Source organism: Peromyscus eremicus, chromosome 2, assembly GCF_949786415.1.
Source record: "Peromyscus eremicus chromosome 2, PerEre_H2_v1, whole genome shotgun sequence".
NCBI lineage: Eukaryota > Metazoa > Chordata > Mammalia > Rodentia > Cricetidae > Peromyscus > Peromyscus eremicus.
In genome coordinates, this window is record NC_081417.1 from 47,366,125 (window position 1) to 47,392,684 (window position 26,560).

At 37.6% G+C, this 26,560-nt stretch overlaps 1 protein-coding gene across 2 annotated transcripts in view; it reads right to left on the reverse strand.

Annotated features, from left to right (window-relative positions):
* The window catches only part of Ufl1 (UFM1 specific ligase 1), a 31,858-nt gene extending 5,647 nt beyond the window's left edge, over nucleotides 1-26,211 (reverse strand). For both annotated transcript variants that reach the window (XM_059254066.1, XM_059254067.1), the window contains exons 1-13: nucleotides 26,069-26,211; nucleotides 24,942-25,087; nucleotides 23,822-23,850; nucleotides 22,911-23,008; nucleotides 22,088-22,202; nucleotides 19,700-19,830; nucleotides 14,437-14,495; nucleotides 12,306-12,452; nucleotides 10,954-11,129; nucleotides 9,258-9,437; nucleotides 6,600-6,720; nucleotides 3,334-3,456; nucleotides 102-219 (exon numbers count right to left, since the gene is read on the reverse strand). In XM_059254066.1, the coding sequence (XP_059110049.1) occupies nucleotides 102-219; nucleotides 3,334-3,456; nucleotides 6,600-6,720; nucleotides 9,258-9,437; nucleotides 10,954-11,129; nucleotides 12,306-12,452; nucleotides 14,437-14,495; nucleotides 19,700-19,830; nucleotides 22,088-22,202; nucleotides 22,911-23,008; nucleotides 23,822-23,850; nucleotides 24,942-25,087; nucleotides 26,069-26,145 (1,520 nt within the window). In that variant the 5' untranslated portion in view covers nucleotides 26,146-26,211. The remainder of the gene's footprint in view (nucleotides 1-101; nucleotides 220-3,333; nucleotides 3,457-6,599; nucleotides 6,721-9,257; nucleotides 9,438-10,953; nucleotides 11,130-12,305; nucleotides 12,453-14,436; nucleotides 14,496-19,699; nucleotides 19,831-22,087; nucleotides 22,203-22,910; nucleotides 23,009-23,821; nucleotides 23,851-24,941; nucleotides 25,088-26,068) is intronic.
* Between the last annotated feature and the right edge of the window lie 349 nt (nucleotides 26,212-26,560).

Below are 26,560 nucleotides of genomic sequence, written 5' to 3' on the forward strand. Positions count from 1 at the left end.
AAATTCTTTCTTGGGGGTGGGGTTGGGGGGGGGAGCTAAAATGTGGTTTTGGAGATCTTAGTAAAAATCACATTCTGTCAAAAATGGTAAGAGATACTTGCTTTATTAAGTATTCTGCAAGTTCCGAAATAAACTCCTCAGGGGCATCTTGCACATGTTTCTTTAAATAATCTTCAATTTCATCCTGGAACATGAACATGATGTCTGGCTTCTTCTTTCCTGTAACATACGTCAGCAATGGGAAAACAAACATAAACTCAACAGCAAAAGCCAGGCAGGTAATACACACCTCACCAGACAGAAATGCATTTTTATGTCAACAAAACTGTAACTTCCAAATATAAATATCTAATAAAGTTAAATTTTAAACATTTAGTAGAATTTCTTTTAGGTGACCATTTTTCTTAATTTCCTTTAAAAATGACTGTTTTCTACAAGACAGTCACAAGACGAGGGGAACTCTTCCCTCTCATGTAACTTAGGAAATGCAAATATTTAGGTATCAGGACAATCAAGTAGATTGTCTTTCAGAAAAGAGTGATTTCTCTTCTTTCAACAACAGATAGTGGGCAGAATTTCCTTCTTCACAAAACTGAGTGCTTACTGAAGTCTAGTCAGCCCTGGATTTGACACGAGAGCTTCAGAAAGCGACAGGACTAAGTTAAAACCTACCCTTTTGGAAAGATACAAAGGAAGAAAATTGTCTTTCCCAAAGACAATTCTATATTAATGACTAACAAAATTAGTATGCAGCCAGTGCAATGGAAATGTTAATTGTGGAAATGTCATGCCTAACCACTTACTTGAAAGAGTATTGGTAGCAAAGAACGTGAACAATATTTTCATTATAAATGATAAAGCTATACCCTTCTACAAGTAATTATTTCCAGCTAAGTTGGATTATTGATTCTACAAGGGAAACCTTAGCAATAAAATAAAATGGCTCAAAAATCAATTTTCAGTCTTAATGAGGATCTAAACAGTTGAAATCATAGATTCAAAGTAAATACCCAAGTTCCACTACCTTCTAGGATCTGCTTTGCAATCCTGATGTTCACAGTAAACAGTTTTTTTCCTGTTTGCTTCCCATAAGCCTTTTGTAGGTTGTTAAATTACATTTCTTCCAGTAATCTTTCATACTGACTTAATTCTGTATTTTAGTTGAGAACCTAATTTCACCCTCCATTTCAGAGATTACAACATAACCCCTTTTCAAAGCACTGAAATTACTTTTAAGGTAGAATGGTTTTACACTGTTATAGTGCCTCAATAATCTATACACAAAAGAATGTCACATGCCTCATTTCTCTACGATTACAGGTATTAGAGAATAACTTTTAAAAATTCCTCTTTATTCTTGCTCCCCACTGTATCTTTGGAATTCATAAACAATTGTACAAAGTGAAAAGGAATAACACACACAGCACTGTATCAATGCTGTTTAGAATCAGGGCAGACAGAAAAACAGCTTTTATTGGACATCTTCCTTTAATAAACATTATTTTGTGCACATTAACAACAGTAGGTAGTCCAATTTTTCTTAGATTGTCTAAAAGAAAGCCTAGGCAACTGTGAGGCTGCAAATAGCAGCATGTTATCTTCATTTGAGGTTTTTGGGTTTTTTTAATTGTTGCTGGGGATAAAGAGGAGGCAGAATTATGTTTCATGATCCTATCTCTAAAATGGAAAAAGTATAATTGTAGTAGAAAAGCAAAATATGATGTCTCTTGCAGAGTCAACCTTGGCAAACATTATGAAATCTAGGCAACGAAAGATGCAAGAGTAGTTAATTCATCCCCTCTCAGATGTAAGTAATAAGGCAGCCATGTGTGGAAAAATTTCAACCAAGCACGTCATTCTCTCTGCATCAGCTTCCAACATCTATTCTTCACCTTTCAATGTCTTCAACTACTTCCAAGAGTTCTTTCAAGGTGAAGAGGTATTGGGTGCACAAAGGTCTTTGTGCTCACAGATACCACTAGGGAAACCAGGGACGTTAAACATGCAGGGTTGTCTTTTCAAAAGAAAAGATGTAGAACTTGTTTTCTGCCTGGAAGGTGGGGAATAGAGGTGGCTAATAGCCTAGGTGGTCCTTGTTCTGTCTGTAGGGCCAGGCCATACCAAGCTCCCACAAGCAGGACTGGAGGTGGCTAATAGCCCAGATGATCTCTGTACTATCTCACAGGCCTATAAGGTAACACATGTAACTTATCTCTAGAACCCACCTTCATGGAAGAAGTAACATGTACTTTGAGAAGTTTCAATGAAATGAACAGGGGATTGTGTCATATCAGTAAACCTTTTTCCAAATTGTACTGTACTTTTTATGTCTAAAACAAACTACCCGGGGTCAGATTCGAGAAGTCTGAACCAGCCTTAGCTACTGAGTTTTGCTGAACTCTATTCCTTCTTGTTTCATGTGGATCAACACTGCTGGCCCTGGTAGTCCCAGAGACTTCTGTTTTCTTGTGTTTTTCTTTTCTTTTTATGCCTAGTCTACATCTTCTAAAATTTTTCACCCTTTTTGTTACAGTTATATGAATAAGTGAGCCTTTAGTCAGCATTTCTAGACACCACCCCAGCATTAAGCTTGATTCCAATTTTGAGTTAGTTTAGGGACAGTGTCTCATGTAGCCTAGAATGACAAAAACTCAAGGCTGGTCCTAAACTCCTAGTTCTTCTGCTTCTACTTCTACCTCTTTTTTTTTTTTTTTTTTTTTGTGTGTGTGTTTTTTCAAAACAGGGTCTCTCTATGTAACAGAGAGCCCTGGCTGTTCTAGAAATCACTTTGTAGGCCAGGCTGGCCTCAAACTCACAGAAATCCCCTGCCGATGCCTTCTGAGTGCTGGGATTAAAGGCGTGCACCACCATGCCCGGCTCCGCCTCTACCTCTTAAGTGCTGGGATTATAACTGTGTGCCCCCACACACGGCTTGACAGTAATTTTATTTCCAGTGTTACTATTTTTCAATTCTTTTATCTTTTAATTGTCCATTTTTGTAAACTGTCACCTGGTTTACCAGGGGGAGAAGGGTGGCCATACAGTTAACTACAAGCCGTGCTGTTTTTGCATGAAGATCGACCATGTATTGACAAACCTTAAAATGAGTGACTTGACTGTCAAAGACCGTAACAGGCCCCTTTTGTTTAGTGATTTCCAGCATGAAAACGAAGAGACGAGTTTGTTCTTTATATTACTAAACTGTGAAGTTTGTAGTCACTGAAATGCAAAGCAAATACTCTCTATGCAAACACACATACCCAATTATACGTATCTTAAGGAAAACGTTAACACCACGTGCACACAAATCAAGTGAACTAAGTTAGTACACACCAGCGTGAGAGGACTGCGACTCCTCGTCACTATCATCGTCTTTTCTTCCTTTCTTCTTGACCTTTTTAATTTTGTATTCTCGGGCATTGCCCCCTCCTCCTCCTCTCACACTTCCAGTGCCCTCTGCGGAAATATCTTAGTTAGTATTACTTAATTAATAAGTTTCAGAAAACGATGATACTATATTGCTGTGTTAAACATTATGATAGAAAAATGAAAAGCAAACTAAAGAAATATTTAAATTCTTTTTTTGTGTGTGTGTTTTTTCAAAACAGGGTCTCTCTATGTAACAGAGAGCCCTGGCTGTTCTAGAAATCACTTTGTAGGCCAGGCTGGCCTCAAACTCACAGAAATCCCCTGCCGATGCCTTCTGAGTGCTGGGATTAAAGGCGTGCACCACCATGCCCGGCTCCGCCTCTACCTCTTAAGTGCTGGGATTATAACTGTGTGCCCCCACACACGGCTTGACAGTAATTTTATTTCCAGTGTTACTATTTTTCAATTCTTTTATCTTTTAATTGTCCATTTTTGTAAACTGTCACCTGGTTTACCAGGGGGAGAAGGGTGGCCATACAGTTAACTAATAACTCTTATGGTCAGTTTCCATTTTAAGGTGATAAGGATAATAACAATAATAAGTTCTTTCACTAAAAGTAGAAACCTCTTGAACTTAAGCAAACTCAAGATTGTTTCAACTGTAATTACTCAATCCTGACTCTTTTATGTAGCTTGCTAGTATCTTTTTAGTCAAATCCATCCCTTCACCTTTTCTTTCTCCTCTTTTTTAAAAAAAAATGTTTTATGAGTATGAATGCTTTGTCTACATATGTTTGTGTACCAATGTACGCAGTGTTCATGGCGGCCTGAGAGGGCGTGAGATCCTCTGGAACTGGAGTTACAGGTGGCTGTTAGCCGCCATGTGGGGGTTGCAACTCTGGAAGAGCAGCCAGTGCTCTCTTTCCAGTCACCCTTCACCTTTTCTTGTCCTCTCAAAGAAACATCCTTCCATTTACTATCTCTGTTATCACAGCATTATTTTACCCTCTTATGACAGATCCCATTGGTTTTGCCTTCTTGGCTAACAGACTGATGATTATCCATGTTTGGAGGAGTCTGACTCACCCATCACTCACCTAGATTAAGAATTCTTAAGATGTAGTGGTTGAAAAATAACAGATACTGGATAAATGTCTGTGTGTATTAAATCAGTAACAAAAAATGGCATTATCAATTAGTTTATTAACTAATCAATTATCAATTGGTAATTTTCAATCAATTAATTTACTTACTAAAGACTTAATAAACACAAATCATAAGAGAAGCCTATGTCCTGTGCATAAGAGTAAAGACACATTACTGAGGTAGTTATCTGCCATTAGATGTCTACATTTAGGATCTCATTTACAAAACAGAATACTCATCTTACAGTGGGTTATGTGTTAAATAGCTTTCAACATAAAGATTACTTATTGAATAAAATAAAGTGATTTCTATAAACTAAACATACTTTTCTAACATCTAAACAGAATTCCCTTAGATTTCATTAATTTATTTTCCTCAACTTTACAATGATAAGAAAAATAAAACCACGTGCCTAGGGTGAAATTTATCTTTAATATTTGGTATTGAGTTTCTTATGGGAGGACATGCGAGTTGGACATGATTTGGTGCACCATAATTAATTACTACCACACAACTTCAGTCACTGAGAACAAAGTACTTTGTTCTTTGTTTACTTTGAGAAAAATAAATCAACTATGCTGACTTAACTAGCCAATCAACATGTGTATTTTTAAATATCACTTAAATAAAAGAATAATATAAGTGTATCTGAGTATTAGGAGTCACTGGAGTAACTCTGTGTGGCTTTTCTGGAAAGATGGAGAGAATATCAGAAAGATCTCCAGAGTCTCACAGAAAAAGGTTTTACAAGAGGAAAAATTTTAGCTAATGAAATAGGAATGGATTTTCATAGCAAAAATTATGTTTTAAGCATACATGTTAGACACCTTTGTGTTTATTAATAAAAGAAGTTGAATATCAAAGTTTTTAGCACTGACATAGCACTGATTTGTTGCTATAAGTAAAAGCAGGGAAAATACATGTGCTTGTCAACAGTAAGTTCTAGATGGAAGTTCTCCCTAGAACAAATGCAACTGAGTATAAAGGTCAAATACAATGTTTAACAGGAGATTTGCTCACCCAGGAAAGCTGACATTATGCCAAATCATGTTTTAGGTACTAGGGATACAACCATGGGTGTGGTTTCGAAACAATATAACACACTACAGTGACAAAGTCAGCTGTGGAGGCCACAAGTACAGTCACTATTATGAGGGATTAGAAAGGCACAAGGAAGTAACATTTGGAGTTGAACTCTAAGTGAAAGAGGAGTCCAGCTGCTTGAAGTTTGGAAGAAGTAATGAAGTTAAGAGCATAGTTAGTGCCGAGGCCTTGCAGTGGATATGAACTTGGTAAATATGAGAACATCAAAAAGGCTTTGTTATCTTTTCATGAGTACACACAAAATCAGAATACACTGTGTTGTTTCAATTCTCATGATTAAAATTGAATTTACTAGCAGCTGAAGAGATGGCTCAGTGGTTAGGAGCACTCTCTGCTCTTACAGAGAATTCATGCTCCCTTCCCAGCACACACATGGGAGCTTCACAACTGTCTGTAACTCCAGTTCCATCCTGATGCCCTCTTCTGGCCTCCTCTGGCACCAGGTATACATGTGGTGCACAGACATACATGCAGGTAAAACATATACATATACAATTTTTTTTAAAAAAACTTAAATTTTAATTTAGTAGCAGGATTTGATTCAGATTAGCAGCAGTTAAAATAAAAAATCAATCATTAAATAAAGTCTTTCAAATGGCCTGTACAAAGTACAAAAAAATACAAACTCAACTTTCCCAGCAGCACTTGCTAGAGGCATCATTTTTCCAATGTATGTTTTCAGCCCCTTTATGGGGACCCCAGAGCTGAAGCTACTTCGGCTGACTCCTGTTCCACTCACTCACAGATCTGTGTGTCTGTCCCTGTTCCAGCACCATGCTGTCTGTTAGCACACCATGGCTGTGGTACTTCCGGCAGGGACTGAGACAGCTCCCCCTGCTCTTTACTTCACATTTGTTCTTCTCAGAAGGGGGCTACCTGATATGCAAGTATGGAATGTGCAAGTGAAACAAACCCCTTTGTACTAGTAACATGTACTTACAAACACTATGAATGAGTCTCATTTATTCCGGATTTATTACCTGTTGCTTTCTTCCTGCGCTCATCTTTTTTATCCTTTTTATTTGTATTAACGCTTTCTAAAATGGAAACTTGCTTCAAATCTTCTTCAGTGATTAAATGCACAGGATTATTTTTCATTTCCTGCAATAAAACATGCTCTTTTAGTAGGCAAAAAATATATATAACATTTCAAATAGCAGAGAAGTTGCTTATCAACTTGTACATCCTAATGATCATTGTTAGGTTTCACTGCTGAAGATGATAGAGCTCTTACGTGCTGCTCTGAGCCTGTCTGTCTGTGTCTCAGTCTCATCTGCTCTTCTTCCCTCCCTGGCTAATGAAAGCAGCAAGGTAACCACAGAGCATCTACTGCAGAGGGAGAGACGCACTCTTCCCCAGCTCTCACTGGCTTTACCAAGCTTAAGAGAATCCCCTTGTCCCTTTCTTTTCTGGAGACTCTTGAGCACTGTGCCACCAGTATACTTGAAATTACAAGAAAGCTATGGACACTGCTATAACTCCAATGACTATGAGTTGCAGCCAATTCAAATAAATCTATTTTTCCTATGAATTAGTTACCGAAGAGCTCTACTACTTAAATTTTATGATAACAATTAACAACAAACTAGAACTATTTCCAGCTTCAGAAATCAGTTCTTTTTTTTTTATGAGATAGTTCTTTAATCTCTAGTGACAAAAGAACATTTCTACAGTAAAAATATTACCATTTTCTTTTTGGTTTCCTAGAAAAAATGCTTAGGATAATGAGAAATCCAGTAATAAGATTACCTTTCTCTAAATCCATTCTTTTTTTTTCCCCAGTTAAACAGAGTTCAAAGAAAGGTGATGGACATATTTTAATAAATGATATCTAACATACACACACACACACACACACACACACACACACACACACACACACACACACACACACACACACCCTCTTCCAGCCCTGTACTGACATACATTCTTACCAGAGTATCATTTTTTTATTTGAAGATAAGCAATATGAAGGTCTACTTGTCCCCAGTACAGAATAAACACGTTTAAACCTAAAGTTTACTGATGTCACATCAATATTTTTATTCTTGCCTGCTAAACAGGACAATTGCAGAAAACTATCTCATATAGTGCCACTCCCTATGAGATTATAGGGGCCAAGTACATTCAAACTATCATAGTGATGTGCAAATGTTAACACTGATTGACTTGAATTCCAAATTAGATTTGATGACACACTAATGAATACATCACAAATAATTTATATTTCAACAAAAATAAAAAACATTAATTATAGTGACGTGCAGAAGTGTTTAGAGGCAGATTCTTTCCATCAACAACATCACAGTAGACAGACCTTGATCTTTGCCTTCTGGTTTTCTAAGCAGGTGGGTGGGTGAGCCATGCCTTGAGGTTGGATTGCTCTGGGAGTCAGAGACTAAGTTCTCTAGCTTCATTTTATTCTCAGAGCATCACAGTGTAATTTCTCTCCTTTCCTAAGAGATTTTTTTTATCCTCTTGCCCCTTTTTGAGCTAAGGACAGTTGTCCACTGCCCAATTTCTCATAGTCACACTACTAAGGTTTAAAAGAATATAATTAAACACAAATGATTTACACATTGAATGGGTCTGCATGAATTCAGCAAGAGTATATTAAGACATAGGGCTTGCTTTATCTGAGAACAGGCTTTGAGCAGACATGGTGGTTTTAACTACAAGCATGAACTGGACAGCTACGAAGACAGGCCTGGCAAGAACTCTACTTCACAACCCTTTGAGACAGCAGTCAAATACCAAAAACTTAAAAAAGAAAACGTTCAGGAGCTGGAGAGAAGGCTCAGTGGTGACGAGCACTAGTTACTCCTGCAGAGGATCCAGGTTTGGCTCCAGCCCATCATGGTGGCTCACAGCTGCCTGTAACTTAAACTTAGGGGATTCAATAGCCTTTGCTGACTTCTGAGAGCACCCAAATACAGATGCACATACATATACACAGACATACATGGATAAATACAAATAAACAAATATTTTTAAAAAATTCATCAGTACTTGATTGTTTAAGATAGGCTCTTACTATACAGATCGGGGCTGACCTCGAGCCTAACTAGACTAAAACTAGTATTCCTTGCCTTTAGCTCCTGAGTGCTGGAATTACAGAAATGTACCATCATGCTTGAAAAGTAATTAACTTTGACAGTAATAAAATTTCTTTTCTCAATGAGTTATCCTGTTTCTTCAAACAAGGTAAAATCAATGAAGTTTTGCCAGATTTAATAATTATTTGTGGTGCTACTCATGCTTTGTACTAAAAATATGTTCACTGATTTTCTTTCTTTGATGCCTCTCTGATCACAAAGTAAGTCTGACTTACATACAAGCGACACTTTTTAAGTGTTTTAAGTTTTAACAGTGGATCAAATCCTTTGGTGACTTAAATCGAAAAGTATGTAATTTTATTGGTAAGATTTTAGTTGTAAAATCAGTTCTCTAACTTTTAACAGGCTCTAATGAAGATGAAGAAAAGGAATAATAAATCCTAGAGGACATAAAAAAAGAGCTGTGCAAGATGATACTCCTTTGTGGTCAGACTGCATACAGCATTTCCCAAAAGGCATCAGATGATCCTAACTGGAAAGAAAACACTGTGAAGATTAGCAGGTGGAAGGAACTCGGGATACCTTTTCCGCTTTTTGGTGCATCCGTTCACTGAAGAGTTCTGTACAGTCATTTATAAATTTTTCACTGACCACAACTGTGTCATTAAAGACTATAGCTGAAGCTTGCTTGCTGAATGGTCTCATCACCTGCTGAAGCAGCATGGCAGCATCTTCAACTGACAAAGAACTGGGTAGCAGAGGCTAGAATTACAAGCAAAATGAAAATGAGAGGAAATACAGGAAAGCACAGGCTATCTGTTTCATATGTATAACATACCTATATGTGTGTAGATATATTTATAAATGTGATTACCCTCAAGGAACCTCATTTAAGCCAGTGGCTTTCAGAAGCAGTTATGATCCCAACTTTCCAAACTGTTTTTCGAGGCTCATCGGCACTTGGAGCTCTAGAGTCATATAACATTTTTTAACCCAATTTCCCCACTTGCATGCCTTGATATAGGAATCTCAAGTTGGGCAAAGCACCACCCAAACATACAGAAGTCTCTATGCTTCTCTCTTATAACCTAGAAATAATTCACCAGTAATTCAATTCCTGAAAAATTTACCTGTACAAAGTTTCTTTTCAGCTCTATCATCTGAATTACTATTTTTAATTACTATTTTACACATCTCTTCCTATGAACTGCCTATCTTAAGAGAAGATACGTGTTTGTCCATCATATTTCTAGCATATAGAACAGTGCCTACCACACAGAAACTACCTGAGACCTGCTGTAAGAATAAGGATGCCTTAAGAAATTTGGCAACCACAGCAGGAGTCTTCCTACCTTATAAAAACATCTATGTTCTGATTAGAAGTAACAGACTGGCCTCCAGCCATTATCCATAGTGAAGTGTCTCTGTGGCATAATGAAGGGCAGGTGAACCTTGAACAATGAAGTAAAGCACTATAGGTAATAAAGCAGTTTATGCTAATAAGTTAGGAGGTTGCTGGAGAAGGGATAAGCAAATGCACCAGGATGTCTGAGGTCAGGGTGGTTGTACAAGCTTGGGTATGACATTATAATGGCTACTTTCAACTGCTAATTGACACAATCTAGAATCACCTGGGAAGAGTCTCAGTGAGGGACAATCTAGACCAGGTTGGCCTGTGGGCACGTCTGTAAGGACTGCCTTGATTGTGTTAATTGGTAATGGGAAGACTCAGCCTAAGAGTTAGTGGCACCGTTCCCTGGGTTTGGGCCCTGGACTGTATAAAGGAAGAAAGGAAATCTAGCACTAGCAAGCATGCATGTGTGAGTTTGTTCTCCGTTCTTGACTGTGGATGTACTGTGACTGGCTGCTTCACATTCCTGGTCCCTTGACTTCCATGATAGAAGGGCAACTTGGGGCTGTGAGCTAAAACAAGCCTGTTCACTCTGAAGTTAGTTTCATCAGGGTATTTTTCATAACAGGAAAGAAAACTCAGATGTGCAAAACCTCATCAATTTCACTCTCAGGACTGAAATGATTGCTATATTATTTTCTTTGTTTTTGAGATTTATAAAATTCTGGATTTGATCATGTACACTTATAACATTACTTTAAGCTTAAAATACTTAAAATTTTATTTCTGTTGTAACAATGACTGCTAGAATTTACTTCTAAAAGCAATATTAGCTTTACATAGCCTATTTCTAAACTGGGCATATTTTGGTAAAATATCACCCATCACTGGTTTAAACAAAAATTAAGAGAAAAAGGTGAAACATACAGAAATATCAACCCATGTCCCCGAGCTGATGGCTTCCTCTACTGATGCTTCCACCTGGTCCACGAGTCCTTGACCAACACAAGCTGCCTTCAAAAACAAGAGTTGTGTATTCTTATATCTTTTCTTTATATAGTTCACAGCATCTGGGATTCCAAGTCTGGATAAAGCATCAAATTCTAGAAATACAGAAGAAAGTTGAACAGACCTGTCAATCACTCACACCTTCCAGAAGTCTTATAAAAAGTTAAGTTCCACACAAACCCAGTCTTTGATTGTGAATGTAATGTATTCCAGTATTTTCTGAGGAATACAATAAACGCAGGGTAGCTTGTTAAATGCTTCTTTTCCTCGATGTCTATTACTGACGGTCTCTAGGAAACCTGCTTCAAGTGCTCCCTGAACACAGCTGTGTGACCTCTTCCCCAGCTGAAGGGTTGAAGGAAAGCAGGACTACAGAGCAATACAATGAAAAACGGCAGTAGAGTAAATGGCAACAGTGCAAATTAAAACTCAAAACTGGAATCTATTTTGCTTATTTTAGTTAAAGGAATGAATTTTATTTTTAAAAATGTGTCACTGTAAAACAGGACAGAGCCATTCTCCAAAGTAGATCATTTAACATAACAGACTCAGATTTACAGACATTACTGGTACTGGAGGCATTATAGTTGTTAAGAAAACTAGTAATAAAGCTCTAACCTAAGTCTGTGGTTGAAGAAGTTAATGCACATTGTCAGAGATCAAGTGAGCATAAGCAAAGCCCTGTACTGGAGTGTATGTTCAAACCGTTCTTCACACTCTTAGGAGAATATGCTCCAGTCTGCAGCTTGATCAGGGCTGCACTCAGGAAATGAAGTGGCTACTGCTTTAAATCAGTCAGGGTACTTTACAGAAATAATGGCAGAACCTCAGAAGTACACTTTAGAATAATATTAATGTTTCTGTGTTGTAGAAAACTGATAAATGTAAGCATTGCAAAGCTAACAATCAATTAACGTTTCTAAAATGAAATAACTTGAAACAATAAGCACACTACATTAAACACACAATAATTGCTTTTGGGGTTTAAAAACTTAAAGTTTTATAACACCTGAATTTTTATATACAAATTGAAGGTTAGTAACTACCAATATCATCTTTTGGCATTTTTAAATTTCAATAATAATGGAATTAATTTCAATTCCTAAGCTCCACAGAATTGAAAGTGGAAACTTTTGTTGTAGTCAAAGGGCACCATGACAATCTAATCAATCACAGGAAAACGCATGTGGACTCTGGAGTGCAATACTTTCTAAGAATATTTCAGTGTTAGGAAGAAGTTTTAGTTTCAAAGAAAAGGAAAAAAAAGTTACCTAGGTAGCCGTTCTGCCTGAAAAAGGAATCCACCCATGTACTCTGTGTCCTGGAATAGATGTCAGGGACAAACACTGCTTTATCCTGTCGCCCGCCAACCACAGTGCCTCGTAAACGTCCAGTGCCAACGAGTTCCTCCAGCACAGCTTAAAGCACAACATATAGTACACACAGATCAGAACAGGGACACAGTTTTAAAGGCCAAGAGCTTTCCAGTCAGTCTTCCTAAACTTCATGCTTTTTAAAGGTACATTGAAATTTAAACACCATGCATGAAATTACACTTTAAACAAAATCCCTGATATTTGTTTTATGAGACTACTCAGGCTGTAATTCAGGGAAAATTTAGAAACTAGTTTAACTCAAACCAGACAGTGAGTGAGATTTTGAACAGAATTCAACATTCTGGTCATGAAATCAGAAATGGAAGCCATGGAAGAGGAGGAAGTATCATGAGAGAGTAGGAAAAGCTTGAAAAGCAGGGGTCATGGAACACATGTGACATTAAAGCAAATGGGAGGGGACCAGTTGGGGGAAGGAGGGGACCGGTAAGAGAGAGTAGTAGAAATGGAGGCAAATACAACTATGAAGAAAATATGACACATATGTATGAAAATGCCATAACAATCCCATTACTTTGTATGTTAATTTAAAAACTTGATAAAAAAATCACCCCATTATTTCTTTCATAATTTGATGTAAAGCAGGTGAGCAAATATTTTAAGAACAGATAGTGTTTAATCATTAGCATTATACATTCAATTTTCTAGTATTTAGAAGAACCAAAACACCAGGACACATTAGAATCAGCAGTGTGATCACTTTCCATTATTACTACATTTCTGTTTAACCTGAAGCAGTGTATCAACCATTCTTAATGCAGAAGTAAAATGCCACAGCTGAGAGGATGGATGCTGTGGCTCCAGTGGTCAAGGACAAACCTTACCTCTGCCATGTACTAACTATAAAACACTGGGAAAATCATTTCCTCAGTGCCTTTATTTTCTTATCTGTGAAATGGGGACAATAACAATGCCTATCTCCTAAGGCTGCTGTATTCAAGTAAAGTGCTACCTACCATCAGCTGGCATATCATAAGCACTCAATACATATTTCATCATCACCACCACTATCCTCATAAGTCTACAGCAATCTGGAAGCTAATTAGACTTTCGGCATGCTTAACAAGAGGGAAATCATGCCTCATATGGTAATGATGACTGAGGCTAGTGAAGTCATGGATCTTGGAGGAGAACCAGCAACCACCACGTTACTAAGCCAGCATAACCGCCAACTACATTCTAAATAACTGTCCTTATTCCCACAGGGCAGTCCTCACTCCTTACCAAGGAAACCTCTTTCTGTTACACACTGAGATCATTACAGAGAACTAAAACCAATCAAAACGGAGAGCTGTGGAGCCCAGTCACAATAGATGCATATATAATACAACTCTTGCACTTAAGGCTTAGGGACCATTGTGAAAGAGACAGTGGAAAGATTATAGGAGCCAGAGCAATTGTGGCTCCTAGGAATGCCAAAGTCTCACCAACATGGCTGCCCACAACAATAGACATGGTAATGTGGAGGGAAAAAGAAGCCAGGAGGCCTCAACCTTAACACATACAACTACAGGCAACTCAGAAATGCTGAGTGCAGGAGAAAGTCTTCCCCAGGGACAGCACCCCATTTAGTTATCCAATAAGACACACACCACCACCACTCAATAAAAAAAGAAGTCATGAATTTGGAAGAGAACAAGGAGGGGTATATGGGAAGTTCAGAGCACAGAAAGGGAAGGGAGAAATGACATGGCTATACTATAATCTCAAAAAATAGAGAAAATGAGAAAATGAATTACTTTGTTTCATTAACAGTCTATAAAGCAGTGCTATACTCTTGATGCTGAATGTCTTCTTGGTCCTAAAGAGTTACTACTGAGCTGATGGAGCTTGAGGGAGGTAGAACCCAGAGGGAAGTCCTTGGATCATTAAATGTATGCCCTTGAAGAGAACTGTGTGAAACTTTCTCTTTTTCATCATTGGAGATGTAAGCCAGGTACTCGTGTATTCTCAAAAAACACTGAGTTATACCCACAACCCAAACAATACAAATTGAAATAAAACTCACAGTAAAGGAGCTGCTCCTGAAATCCATATTTTGAAATCAAAGAATTCACTGCTGTAGGCCTTTATAGGAATTAAAAGAAAAAAATGAAACTCACTATAGAATTGTACATGATTAAAAAAAATCCAAACTGGAGTTTATTAAAAGAAAACACCAATTAATTTAAAAGAAAAAATGATGGCAAAGTTATATCAACTCTTAGATACCTGATCAGGACTGTGCTACCCAGGTAGTAGGAATGAGTCTGTTCATAACCCAGATCCGTTTCTATTATGATTCCAGTAACTTTCCTTTCTGTGCTGCTGGACTTGCTCTTGCCCCCACTGTGCAGCCTACTAAAATCCAAGGATGCTCATGTTTCTCATTATCAAATGCTGTGGGACCTCCCTATAACTTGTACACTTACAATTTGTAGATGTCCTAATTTTCTAATGCAATGTGTTATCTGAACAGTTTAGTGCATATGTAATTTTCCCAAATATTTTCAGTACATGGCTGCATCCATGAATGATGCAGAACTCACAGACATGTGAGGGCGGGTGAATATAATTTTCCTTACTGTGGCTTCACTCTACTCACTTGAGAATATTCGAGTGAGATAATATGTGTACTTAAATGCATCTGGAATATTTCTAGACAAAAGTGTTTGAGAGAAATCAATGTTACTATGCTCTTTTTACTTATCTGTATTTTCTGTAACATTTTCTAAACTATTTTAATAGGGTATGATTTATATATAATTAACATCTACTCAATTTCAAGTGTGTACTCAATGATCTTAATCTTAATAAATTTATAAACTTGTGTAACCATCACAACAATCCAGTTTCACGATGATTTTACCACTCAGTAGTATTTGCAGTTAATAATGGCTGCTACTCTGCAGATAACAGTCATCTCTTTCCTGAATCTATAAATTTGACCTTTTAGACATTCAATATAGTTGAATCAATAGGAGGTTTTGTGTTCCTGTTTTCTTTTGCATAGTATTATATTACTAGATGTTCATCAATAATGAAACATGCATGAAGTAGTTCAGTCATAAACATCACTCTATAATACAGATATATCCCAGTTTGTTTATATGTTCAGTTGACAGGTATTTACGGCGTCTATTACAAATAGTCTGAAGCATCATAGATTTAATGTCATGTATTCATGTCTTTGTATGGGCATTGTATGTGACTGTGGCAGTGGGATAAGAGGTGCTATAAATCATTCCAGGGCTTTGTGCATATATAGGTGGCACTCTCCTCTATCACTAACTTATGTCCCCAGATCATCATATGCTTTTAGGTAGTTGAACATATACCAGAGTGTACTTTTTTGTTTCTTTGTGTGTGATGCATGTATGTGTGTTCAGGTATGGGAACCTATGTGTGAGCCTATGGAGGCCAGAGGGACAACTCTGGATATCTTTCACTATCTCTCCCCTTTATTTTTTGAGACAGGGTTTTTCACTCAACTTGGAGCTTCCTATTTAGCTAGGGTTGCTGGTTAGCAACCTCCCAGGATTTGCCTGTCTCCACTTTAAAGTACTTAGGTCCAGATGTTCCTCCATGCTTGGCTTTAAAGAACATGCTGAGAACACGTGAAAACACACTCACAGCACACACCCTTACCCACTGAGCCATCTGCCCGGTCCTGCATTTACTTTTCACTACTTAGTTTTGAAAGTAAGATTTTGTTTCTGTTCACTTGAAGGCATCACCTGTGTTCTCCAGCTAGATTTTCATTTTATGCATATTCCAAGTCCTTTAACTAATTCCAACTTTTTAATGCCTCTCTGAGTATTTAGAATGCCATAACTTTTTTTCCTTTAAATCCTTGAAAAAGCTTGGTAACAAAGAAACATTATTTAAAAATGAATGAAACACTTAAAGCTCCTGTGTCTGGAGAGTTTTGACGAAATTATTTAACAAAATTTCATACGGATCAATTTGTTTTATTAAATTGTTTGATCCCAAATTTTCTCAAATTCCCAAATGAATTAGGTCTCAGTACGCTGTAAACTGTCATCTCTGTTATCTTACAGTAATTATCACAACCTTCTTCATGTTATTTTGTGTGTGTTTTCTGTTCCCGTCAAGGAAACATACTTACAAAAATAGGAGCTTCCTTAAAGGACTCCACCTTAGAACTTAGGTATTACTCAGGGTAGGCATTCAATAAATGTACTAAATTTCTAAGTTTTGTGATTGATGAAATTTTATTTTGGTTTGGAACAGAATGTGGTCTAGTGTACCTACATGTCACACTCGGTTAATATTTACTTCCTGTTCCTCCAGCTACCTGTACCAGCTATCAACATAACCTGGTGGACGATGGGCCTTCAGACCAGAAAAGCAAATGGTTCCTTAGTTTCAAACTACTATACAGATACAACGAATTCAATCCACTGTCTGGAAGCCACATGTCTTAGCACCATCTTGTCAGGCGCAGAATTAGGTTGACAGTATCTGCACACAGAAACCCAGGATTACTAAGAGGGAAAAACGGCTGACTGTGACAAAGTTTATACTCACCACAGTCATCGGCAACATAGAAAAGACACACACGGATAGGAAAGTATTTTTAGTTTTTGACTAAACTATGAATTCAAAGGCCCCAGGAGTTACAAATCTGCCTCTCCCTATCTCTACCAATCAGCTTCCCAGCTCAGCTCCTGTAAAAGCCACCACTTCCTTGCATTTGGAGAGATCGCATATAGGCTGTCAGAGGCCATGGAGGATAAAGAGTCCATGGGTGTGGGGAGAGGGGGACCACAGCAGCAAAAGCAGGTCAGGTACATAAGTACATATGGGAATTGATGAAATAAGTAAGCACATTAAAGACAACGCAGGCTAAATTTACCACGGTTGAAGAAGAGAATTACAAATATAGAAAAGAGCAAAAGAAAGAAAAAGAGAAAAGCATGAAATGAAGCCTCATATTTGACTTGAATTGGAGATAACAGTTTGATCACATGGTTTTGCTCTATATACAAATAGAAACATGGAAAGTACACACACCTGTGTCAGTACATCCTCTAACTCAGTGGTTCTCAACCTTCCCAATGCTGTGACCCTTTAATACAGTTCCTCATGCTGTGGTGACCCCCAACTATAAAATTATTTTCACTGCTACTTCACAACTGTAATTTCTACTGTTATGAATCATAATGTAAATATATGTGTTTTCCGATGGTCTTAGGAGACCCCTGTGAAAGGGTAGTTGACCCCAAAAGGGGTTGTGACCCACAGGATGAGAAGCACTACTTTAACCTGTTTACGAAGAGGGCCAAGGAATAGTGAGACCCAAATAGTGTGTAAAGCAACTAAGTACGCAGATGTAGGTTTCTACACAGTCTACTCCAACAGAGGAATCAGGCGGCCTTGGAGAAATGGCTAGAGAAGCTGAGTGGGTCAGGGAAATATGAACTGAACCCAAAACACTTGGTTCTATCAGTAAAAAAGTAGTCAACACAGGAATGATGAGGTCATGCCAGAAGGTCAAAAGCCAGTCTGAGGGCCAACTACCAGCAAAAATCAAAGGTGACCTGAACATGGAATTTATAACAAGTTAAGAGCAAATGACAAATTTAGGGAATACTAAGTACCCAATAATAAAAACAAACTAACAAACTGTAAGTCTGAGGAAGAATGGGATACATGGAACTAAAATTTCATCCCTGCACATGACTATTTGTTTTCTTTATAAAGGAAAGCAAGTAGCTTTTCAGGAATTTTATCAGCTATATCTGTTAAGTAATTATAACACTAATCAGTAATTGGAAAAATCTTAATTGTGTATCACCTGCTAAGATTTAATTACAAGAATAATGAGTCCCTTCTGCGTATTCCTGCCAAGGATGGGCAGCCTAAATACTGACACTAACATGCACAAACAGCAGACCTGAGAACTTAACATTTTAAAGAATAACTGATCCGTGACCTTCTCAATATCGAGATCAGGAGAGTCAGAGAAAGACCAAACAAGTATTCCAGGTTAAAGGTGATCAAAGACCTATAACAACTAAACAAAACACTTGATTCTGAACTGAACCTGACGGGGCTAGAAAGGGCAGTGCTGAAGCAATCAGTATATCAAAATGAATCCAAATCTTAGATGGGTGTATGTATCAATTATGGGTGTATGTATGTTAATTTTCTGACTAGGAGTTCTGTATTATATTATACAGGACAATGCCCTTTTTGTAGGAAATACAGATTAAAATATTTGTGGTAAAATTTGAATAACTTCTATACTGGTCATAGAAAAACTCTCTAATAGTTTACTTAAAAATTCCAGACTACTTAAGAATAAAAAGAGAAAGAAGAAAATTGTTCCAACTAAATATAAGCTTCCCCTCCAAAGCTTTCAATCTTGTACTCCTGTGCCATGCATGTGTTTGATACTCAATAAATACATACTGTTAATCTGCTCTATTTAAAAGAAATGTCTGCCATTAAATGCTGATGCAAAGACAAGTAAAATAAGGATAGAAAATAGATATCAGATTTGTGATACCAGACAAAACGCTTGAGAAGTGTCAGACGTTAAGAAAATGGACAGTGAATACAGACATCAGCCTTAAGCACCCTTAAAAGAAAAGACTGAACAGGGTATTAGAGTGGAATATGGCATCCACAGAGTTGTATGGACATCTCAAAGACTGATGGGGACACAAAGCTATTCAAAAGAAACTATGTGACATGTAAGGCGTTAACTAAGAATATAGGCTTTCTGAATTCTCTATTTCAATAAATCTGAACATCTTACAGACTCTTAGTTAGAAATGTGCCTGTCTAAAGTAATACTGCTATTCATTACAACTGTGAACTTTTAGTAAAAAGGATTTCAAAAACAGTCCCACCTAAACTCCAAGTAACTAGGTTACCTACTTATCTGCCCACATCACATGGTTACTATGTAATGGAGCCACGGACCCAAGTCCTCCTATGTTAATAACTGCATGGTCTTTCCATGATTTCAGGGTGATCTTCACATAGTGATGTTAGCATTAGATTGTACACTGTTTTCTGTAAAAGTTCAAAAGTTGTGGGAGCAGGGGAAGGAAGGCAATGTGAGTGGAGACAGCTGAGTTTGGGGGTCCTGGAGGCTTTATAGTCCCATTCAGAGCTCTATTTCTACATGTTTAATAAACTGGGATGCTTACAAGATTTTGCTTTAAAAAGATTCAACTACTACTTAAAGATGCAAATCATATCAAAGAAATGTATAAGAATATACATATACATATATACATACTTCAAAACATGCTTACCGGGTAATAGCACTGAAGAGCCCACGGATGCGTGCTTTATGGCGAGCTACAAAGGCCTCAGTGAAAATCACCCCTCTGTTATCAAGGTCAATATGGCCATTGATAATTCGACCAAGTCGCTGAGTTAGTGCCTGGAATAAGAGGTCAACATTTATTAATTTGAAATAACAAAATTAAAATATGTTTGTACAATCCTACTCAATTTATGCTATGTGCTGTGACAGAAATTTCAACTGTACAAATTACATCATACATGAACTAAAATGATGGATTAGTATCTAGAAAGCTTCATTGTCTCATAGCAGAGTTCAGAAACATACCAAATTGTTAAAGCATTAGCTATAATAATAGTAATTATTGATTATCATTAGTTAATTGACAAAGGATTAATACTAATAATAGCCCTTGCTTACAATACTTATTTCTAATGGAAAATAAAAAAATGATCCATTAGCCAGTTTTCTATATATAAATGGTTTTCAACATAGAAATAGCAAGATGAGTCTCAGAGAAGACTCTGTTTGGACCTTTGGATACTAACAGGAATAAATGTTATTCTAAGATTTTCCAACTAAGGGAAACATAAGATCTGAAAAACGATATTCCCCAATAGTAAGAAGACTTTCCAGATTTAAACTGGCAGATTGCTGGTTTCTTGACTGGTTTTCAAACTTGAGACAGAATTTCTCCTCAGCTATACTACCCTGTAAAAGTAGTATGAAATAGGTCTGGACCTATTTCATATCCCCCCAAAAGCAGATGTATTCAAGTTGTTTTGTTTGATAGTTTTATAATGAAGAAAAATATAACAAGCTTTTAGGAACATGCTTGTGATATTCAGAAAATAGAGCTGAAACTCTTAAGTACCCAGGAGCATAGTTGCACAAGAAATCATTTGGTCTGAACCTTATATTTTTTAAGTTTAACTTTCTATGATTTATACTTTCTCAGGTAAAAATAGGACTTAGACCCTTAAATGCTTTGTAAAATATCTATTGTTTCTATATTATGTTTTAAATACCACCAGGAAAGCTTATTCTACTAATATACTACAAATAGGCCTCAAGTAATTATGGCTTGGTAACTTTCAAAAGTTGGATTTTCTTAAGGTAAAAGGTAGTTGTGGAGGTTTGAATGAGAAGGCACCTCCTGCCCTCTAGGCTCATATATTTGAATGTTTGGTCCCCAGTCAAAGGAACCGTTTGGGAAGGATTAGGAGGTGTGGCCTTGTTGAAGGAGTGTGTCATTGGGGTGGGCTTTGGACTACCTACCTGTGGATCAGGAAGTAAGCACTCAGTGCCATGTCTGCTTGCCTGCCTGCCACAATGATTAGATGATTATGGACTAACCCTCTGAAACTGTGAGTCCTCAATTAAATGCTTCCTTTTGTAAGAGTTGCTTTGGTCATGATGTCTAATAAAAGCAAGAGAATAGTAACTAAGATGGTAGTTAAAATGAGATTTGGCTATTTCCTTGTTTCAGTAAACGGCAAACAAACTACTGTTTGTAGAGTGCTGTCCTTGTGCTAACTCATTAGATATCTCATTGATGCTTATGAAAAGGACACAGTTATTCCTTCTCCAAAGGTATGATATTTGAAACACCATACAGATGAAATAATCGTAATGTCAGGTAACTAAGTAGTGGCATCGATAGGATTCAAATCCAGGTTTGTTTAACACTAAAGCCTATGAATGGTTTTCCACTGTACCACATGGACATCTATGATTATAACAAACTACTTTAAAAATACAGCCAACACATGGCTTCAGGTTTTAGGTAACACCATTATTACACTACAGTCATGATATCTGAATTTAGTATCAACACAAATACCCAGAGTTAGAGAATATGTGAGATCCTTTGTTTTCCTGTCATGGTCACAGTTTAGAGAAGGAGAAGTGATGGCAAGGAAAGAATGGTACTACTGACATTTTAATAAGGAAACACTCTGCTGAAGGTGTTTGCATTGCAAAATATTCAGCAGCAGCCCTAATCATCCCCCCTCTACATTATAATATTTAGCCATTATAGAAAAGCGGTCTACATTATAATATTTAGCGATTATAAAAAAGCGGTGTATATTTGGTTAGTTTCTGTACAGTGGATATCATAAGCACAAGGCAAATCCATGCACCCGTGGTACATGCACTTCTGTGGCACCAAGACAGTCCTACAAAGTATTCACTAAGTGCTCTTGGGCATCTTGTGGCTTGGGACTTGGGATACTTGTAATCATTTTCAACACATCTCTTTAGAGACATAGATGGAATGCACAACCAAAGTCCATGGCTGTGAGAGGTAATCACTTGTACCTTATAAAAAACGGCCTGACCCTGTCCCCCAGTGAGATGCTTTACAATTCTTTATACTATTAGGGGAAAGTACCTGTGTCAGAAAGTCCCCAGGAAGGTCATAGGTCTTACACAGCTCTGAGATGGTTACTTGACCGCTTTCTTGCAATTTGTCATTTACCTCTTCTGATAACCGATCCAGATAGTTCCTAATATTGAAAAAAACTTAAATGTTTTTAAAAACTTAAAATGTTTCCTTCTGTATTCTTTCCTGTTATGCTTTTCTTGGAGTATGATAGGTCCTCAAAGTAATGAAAAGGATATGAATGAACAACATTCACTGCTCAGACTCTAAAGCTAGTTTTTTGCTCATAGATGTAATTAAATGTATGGTAAATTAATCAAATGGTAGATTTTTTTCTTTTACCAGTAGGTTTTATAGTCATTTCACATTTTTTAGAACACATTTGCTTTGTGTTCAGTTAACTCATGACAAATAATAAAAGTTATGTTTTTATATTGCCTGTATAGGAAAAAAGATCAGGATTTATATTATTTATGAATATGTATTCCCCATAATTAGCACTTACTTTTAAAATGGAATGATTTTTTTATAATAAAATGATTTTTTTTTTTTTTTTTTTTTTTTTTGGTTTTTCAAGACAGGGTTTCTCTGTGTAGTTTTGGTGCCTGTCCTGGAACTCACTCTGTAGCCCAGGCTGGCCTTGAACTCACAGAGATCCACCTGGCTCTGCCTCCCATGTGCTGGGATTAAAGGCGTGCACCACCACCGCCTGGCCATGAAATGACTTTTATACTGTATTATATGAGCTCTAAACAAAAAGCCTTACTGGTCATGACCAGCCTAAACATATATTATTTGAAAGAAGGAAAGTGCTTCTAAATATTATACTTACTCATCTATCAGTTGACCCAATACTATTTGGACATGCTTCTCTGATTTAATAATGTCACTGATTCTATTTTCAATATGAGTCAGGTCCACATTAATAACCTAGAATTAGATAGAAATTATATGAAGTTTGCACTAGTTGTTAAATTTAAGAATATACATTTAGATTTATGTTTTAATACTCATCCTTACATGAATTTTGGCTTGCTTTAAAATACTGATAGCTAAGTATGGTGGAAAACACCTATAATATCCTAACATGTAGAAGGACAGCCACAAGTACAAGGTCAGTGTGGTCTACAGAGAGAGTTCTAGGCAAGACAGGGCCACAGAATAAGATAAGACACTGCTAATAAAAAAAAAAAAAAAAAAGAAAAAAAGAAAAAAGAAGGAGAGACAAAGAAAAAAAATTGCTTATTTATTTACTTTTGAGTTCTGAAGAATTACATTTTTTTCCTGGAAAACTTGTATTAAGCAGTGAACTCTATTTTCATAAAACAGCATTTCATATAAAATTTTCTAGTTTCTAGACCACCTTGGTGGTCATATACACTTTTTAATATTTTAAAAATATTTTACTTTCATTTTTTAAACTATTTATCTATTACTTACTCTCTATATACTAAAATATATAAATATGAATTCCTAATAATGTTTCACCCAAAATTACACAAACTTTACAATTTATAAAGTAGTAACTGTTGAGTTTATCTGTAAAGAATGTTCTCAAACAAGAACGAAAACTTAGTAAATTAACTCAAGGCATCAGCAAAGGTTTCACAACTATTTCTTCACAAACATCATACCATATACAACACCAGTACTAGTGAATACTTAGAAAGGAACTGAACAAATCCATGGTATCAGAAATTAAGAAACTTTTAAGAAATAAAAGCAAAATTTTTATAAATTTACCTGTTGTAAGTCAACAATGTTTACTCGACCTTTGAACAAAAGACAGGCATTTAAATTACATGGAAGTACAGCCAAAGAGCATCAATTCTAACAGACACAGCGTTGATCAGTCCAAGTTCTTCTACAAAGGGCACAATAACTGATGCATTGAGATACAAGTTACTAGGTGACCAATCACCACGGTTAAAGCCACAGGCAATACTGTTTGCAAAGCTGTTTTTATCACATCAGACCCAATTATGAACATCAACCGACACAAGATGACAAACCCTCGGGAGACATTCAACTCTCCACACAGTTCAGTTTGTCACAAATGACCAAAAGAAACATCTGCAACTAAATGAAGATGAATGCCCAATTCTTTGAAATTGAAAAGGTAAGTGTCTATCTACCAGCAAGACAGAATCTGTTAAATATTCCAAATCATGGTTTGTGTTTTATTAGCACTAATGCAGGAAGATCAGAAACAAAACACCAACATTGCACCCTAATAGTAGCCATTGAAAAGTGGGTTTTGTTCAAATCAAACTGTGCTCAATCATTTTAAGTCATTGTTCAAACTTTGAAAATACAAAGCAAAACAATATTTTATGTTTGCTGCTAGTAACTGAATTTTATATAATACGATGGGCCTCAGGTCATAGTATATAGATTTACAAAGTTTTTTTTTTAAGGAAAATAGTAATATAGCTTTAATATTTGAGAACTTATAATCTAATGAAATCACTATTCTTCATATACAATTAACCATCTGATCATTGGCAGCTAGGTACCCACCCCTGGTTCACAAAGTAAATTAATATGAAAAGAAAAACCCCACACATATAGTACATTTGATTCAATACAACAAAAACATGGTATTTGTTACATGGCAATATTTAGGCTCATGTTTGTGTAAACCTAGAAAGGCTGACTGCATGAACCTATGAAGTTACCAGTTGAGAAGGGTTAGAGCTCAGTGGGAGCATTTGCTAGCGCATGCCCAAGTTTAATTCCCAACAAACACAAAGTGCGGGAGAAAAAGGAACAATTTAGGAGAACTGATTATTTACTTACAGTTTTAATGTATTACCCCAAACTCCCAGTAAAAGCCAAAATGTAACACTAAGGAACTACTTACCACCTCGGACATGGAGCTCATCTCTCATTTCTTTACTGATTTGGGCTGGAGTGATATATTCCTTTCCATCAAGCGTATGAACTACCTCTAGCTGTTTCTGAGAGATCAGTTTATTCACAATCTCAATGCAGTTCCGCTCTGACAACCTGAGAGAAACCAGAAGTTTAAGAGTGTGGTTGGTATGTTCCACAAAAGTGTTTGAGAGCAAAAATTTGAGTAACTTCTACTTTACAAATTCTGTCCTTTATTAGTACAATGACATAAGTAATTTAAAAAGAAAACTTGAGAGTTAGCAAGTTTACATCCGTTTGAATTATTTACTTAATCCAGACACACCACTGTATTATGATTCTAAAAGTGTTCTCTTCTAGTCCTGCCTTCAGTCTTCAAATACCAAAATTGTGGACATACAATTTAAAAAAAAAAAGAGAAACAGCAGCTATGCCTTTAATTTTCCGATGAAACAAACTTTTCTTAAAAATCACAGCATGTTGACCTTACTAGTACAGTTGGTGTACAGACAGGACATCTGACTTAGCAAAACCACAGTTACTATTGTTAGTCACCACACAGTTTACCGTGTCCTAGATTTTGTTTTCTTGGGTTTTTGATGGGTTGGGTTTTGTTGTGGTTGCTTGTTTGGTGTGTAATTGTACTTGTGTTTGTAGCTCTCAATGCCACAAGCAAGCAGCATGAAAGGACTCTATGTGTAGATCCAGTGGTAATAAAATACTACAAGACCTCGTTTACGAGGGAAAAGAAAAGTCTATTCGCGTTATATATGTGATCTGTAATCCTGGACATGGAGTCGGGGCGTTCTGGCCACGCCTCCCAAGATTCGTGGAGTACAGAAAAGTCTGTGCCCGGGAGTCCCTAAAAATGACAGATGGCGTGTGGATCTGGCTTAGCTCTGGGGCAACAGATAAGAAAGGATTTAGAGGAGGGCTAGGCTACTTGCTGCGCACTGCACCGGGGTCTTTGCGAGCTCGCTCTAGGCCGGGCAGCGAGCGCCTCTACCGGCAGCTGCTGCAGCCGGGCTCCGGGGTCCCGCCGAGACCCGGCAGGCCGTGCGGGAATGGGCCAGCGTCCCGGGCCTACACCGGCTCCAGACCGGAGGGGGCCAGCACCTCTGCGCGGCTTCCGCAAACTGCGCCCGCTGGAAGTCAGCCGCCAGCCGCCGGATCTCCTCCCAGGCGTCCGCCATCACAGCCTCGCTCGCTCGCACCACCCCGGGAAGCAGCAGACACGTCAGCCCTCAGCCGGCAGCAGGCGTCCGGGGACGGGCCGCGCCGAGGGCCAAGACACCCGCGCCAACGCAAAGCGCGAACCACAGGGGCGTGGCGGTCACGCTCGGCGCCCTCGGATGGGCGTGGCCTCCGGGAGGCGGCTGCAAACCGCTTCAAAGCCTGGCAAAAAGCTGACTCAGTAATCCTTCAGTTTGCAAGGTGCCTGTTTGTGCTCAGCAACCATCAAATGATCGTCAGCCCTTGCTGAGGGGACGAGACACACTTCTTTTGTCGGGCTATTACAGACCGTGACTAATCCACTTCGAACAATGAATCGGGCTTTTACGTGGGCCAAGAATGAAGTCATTTCTGGAGAAACGTGGGCTTCACTAC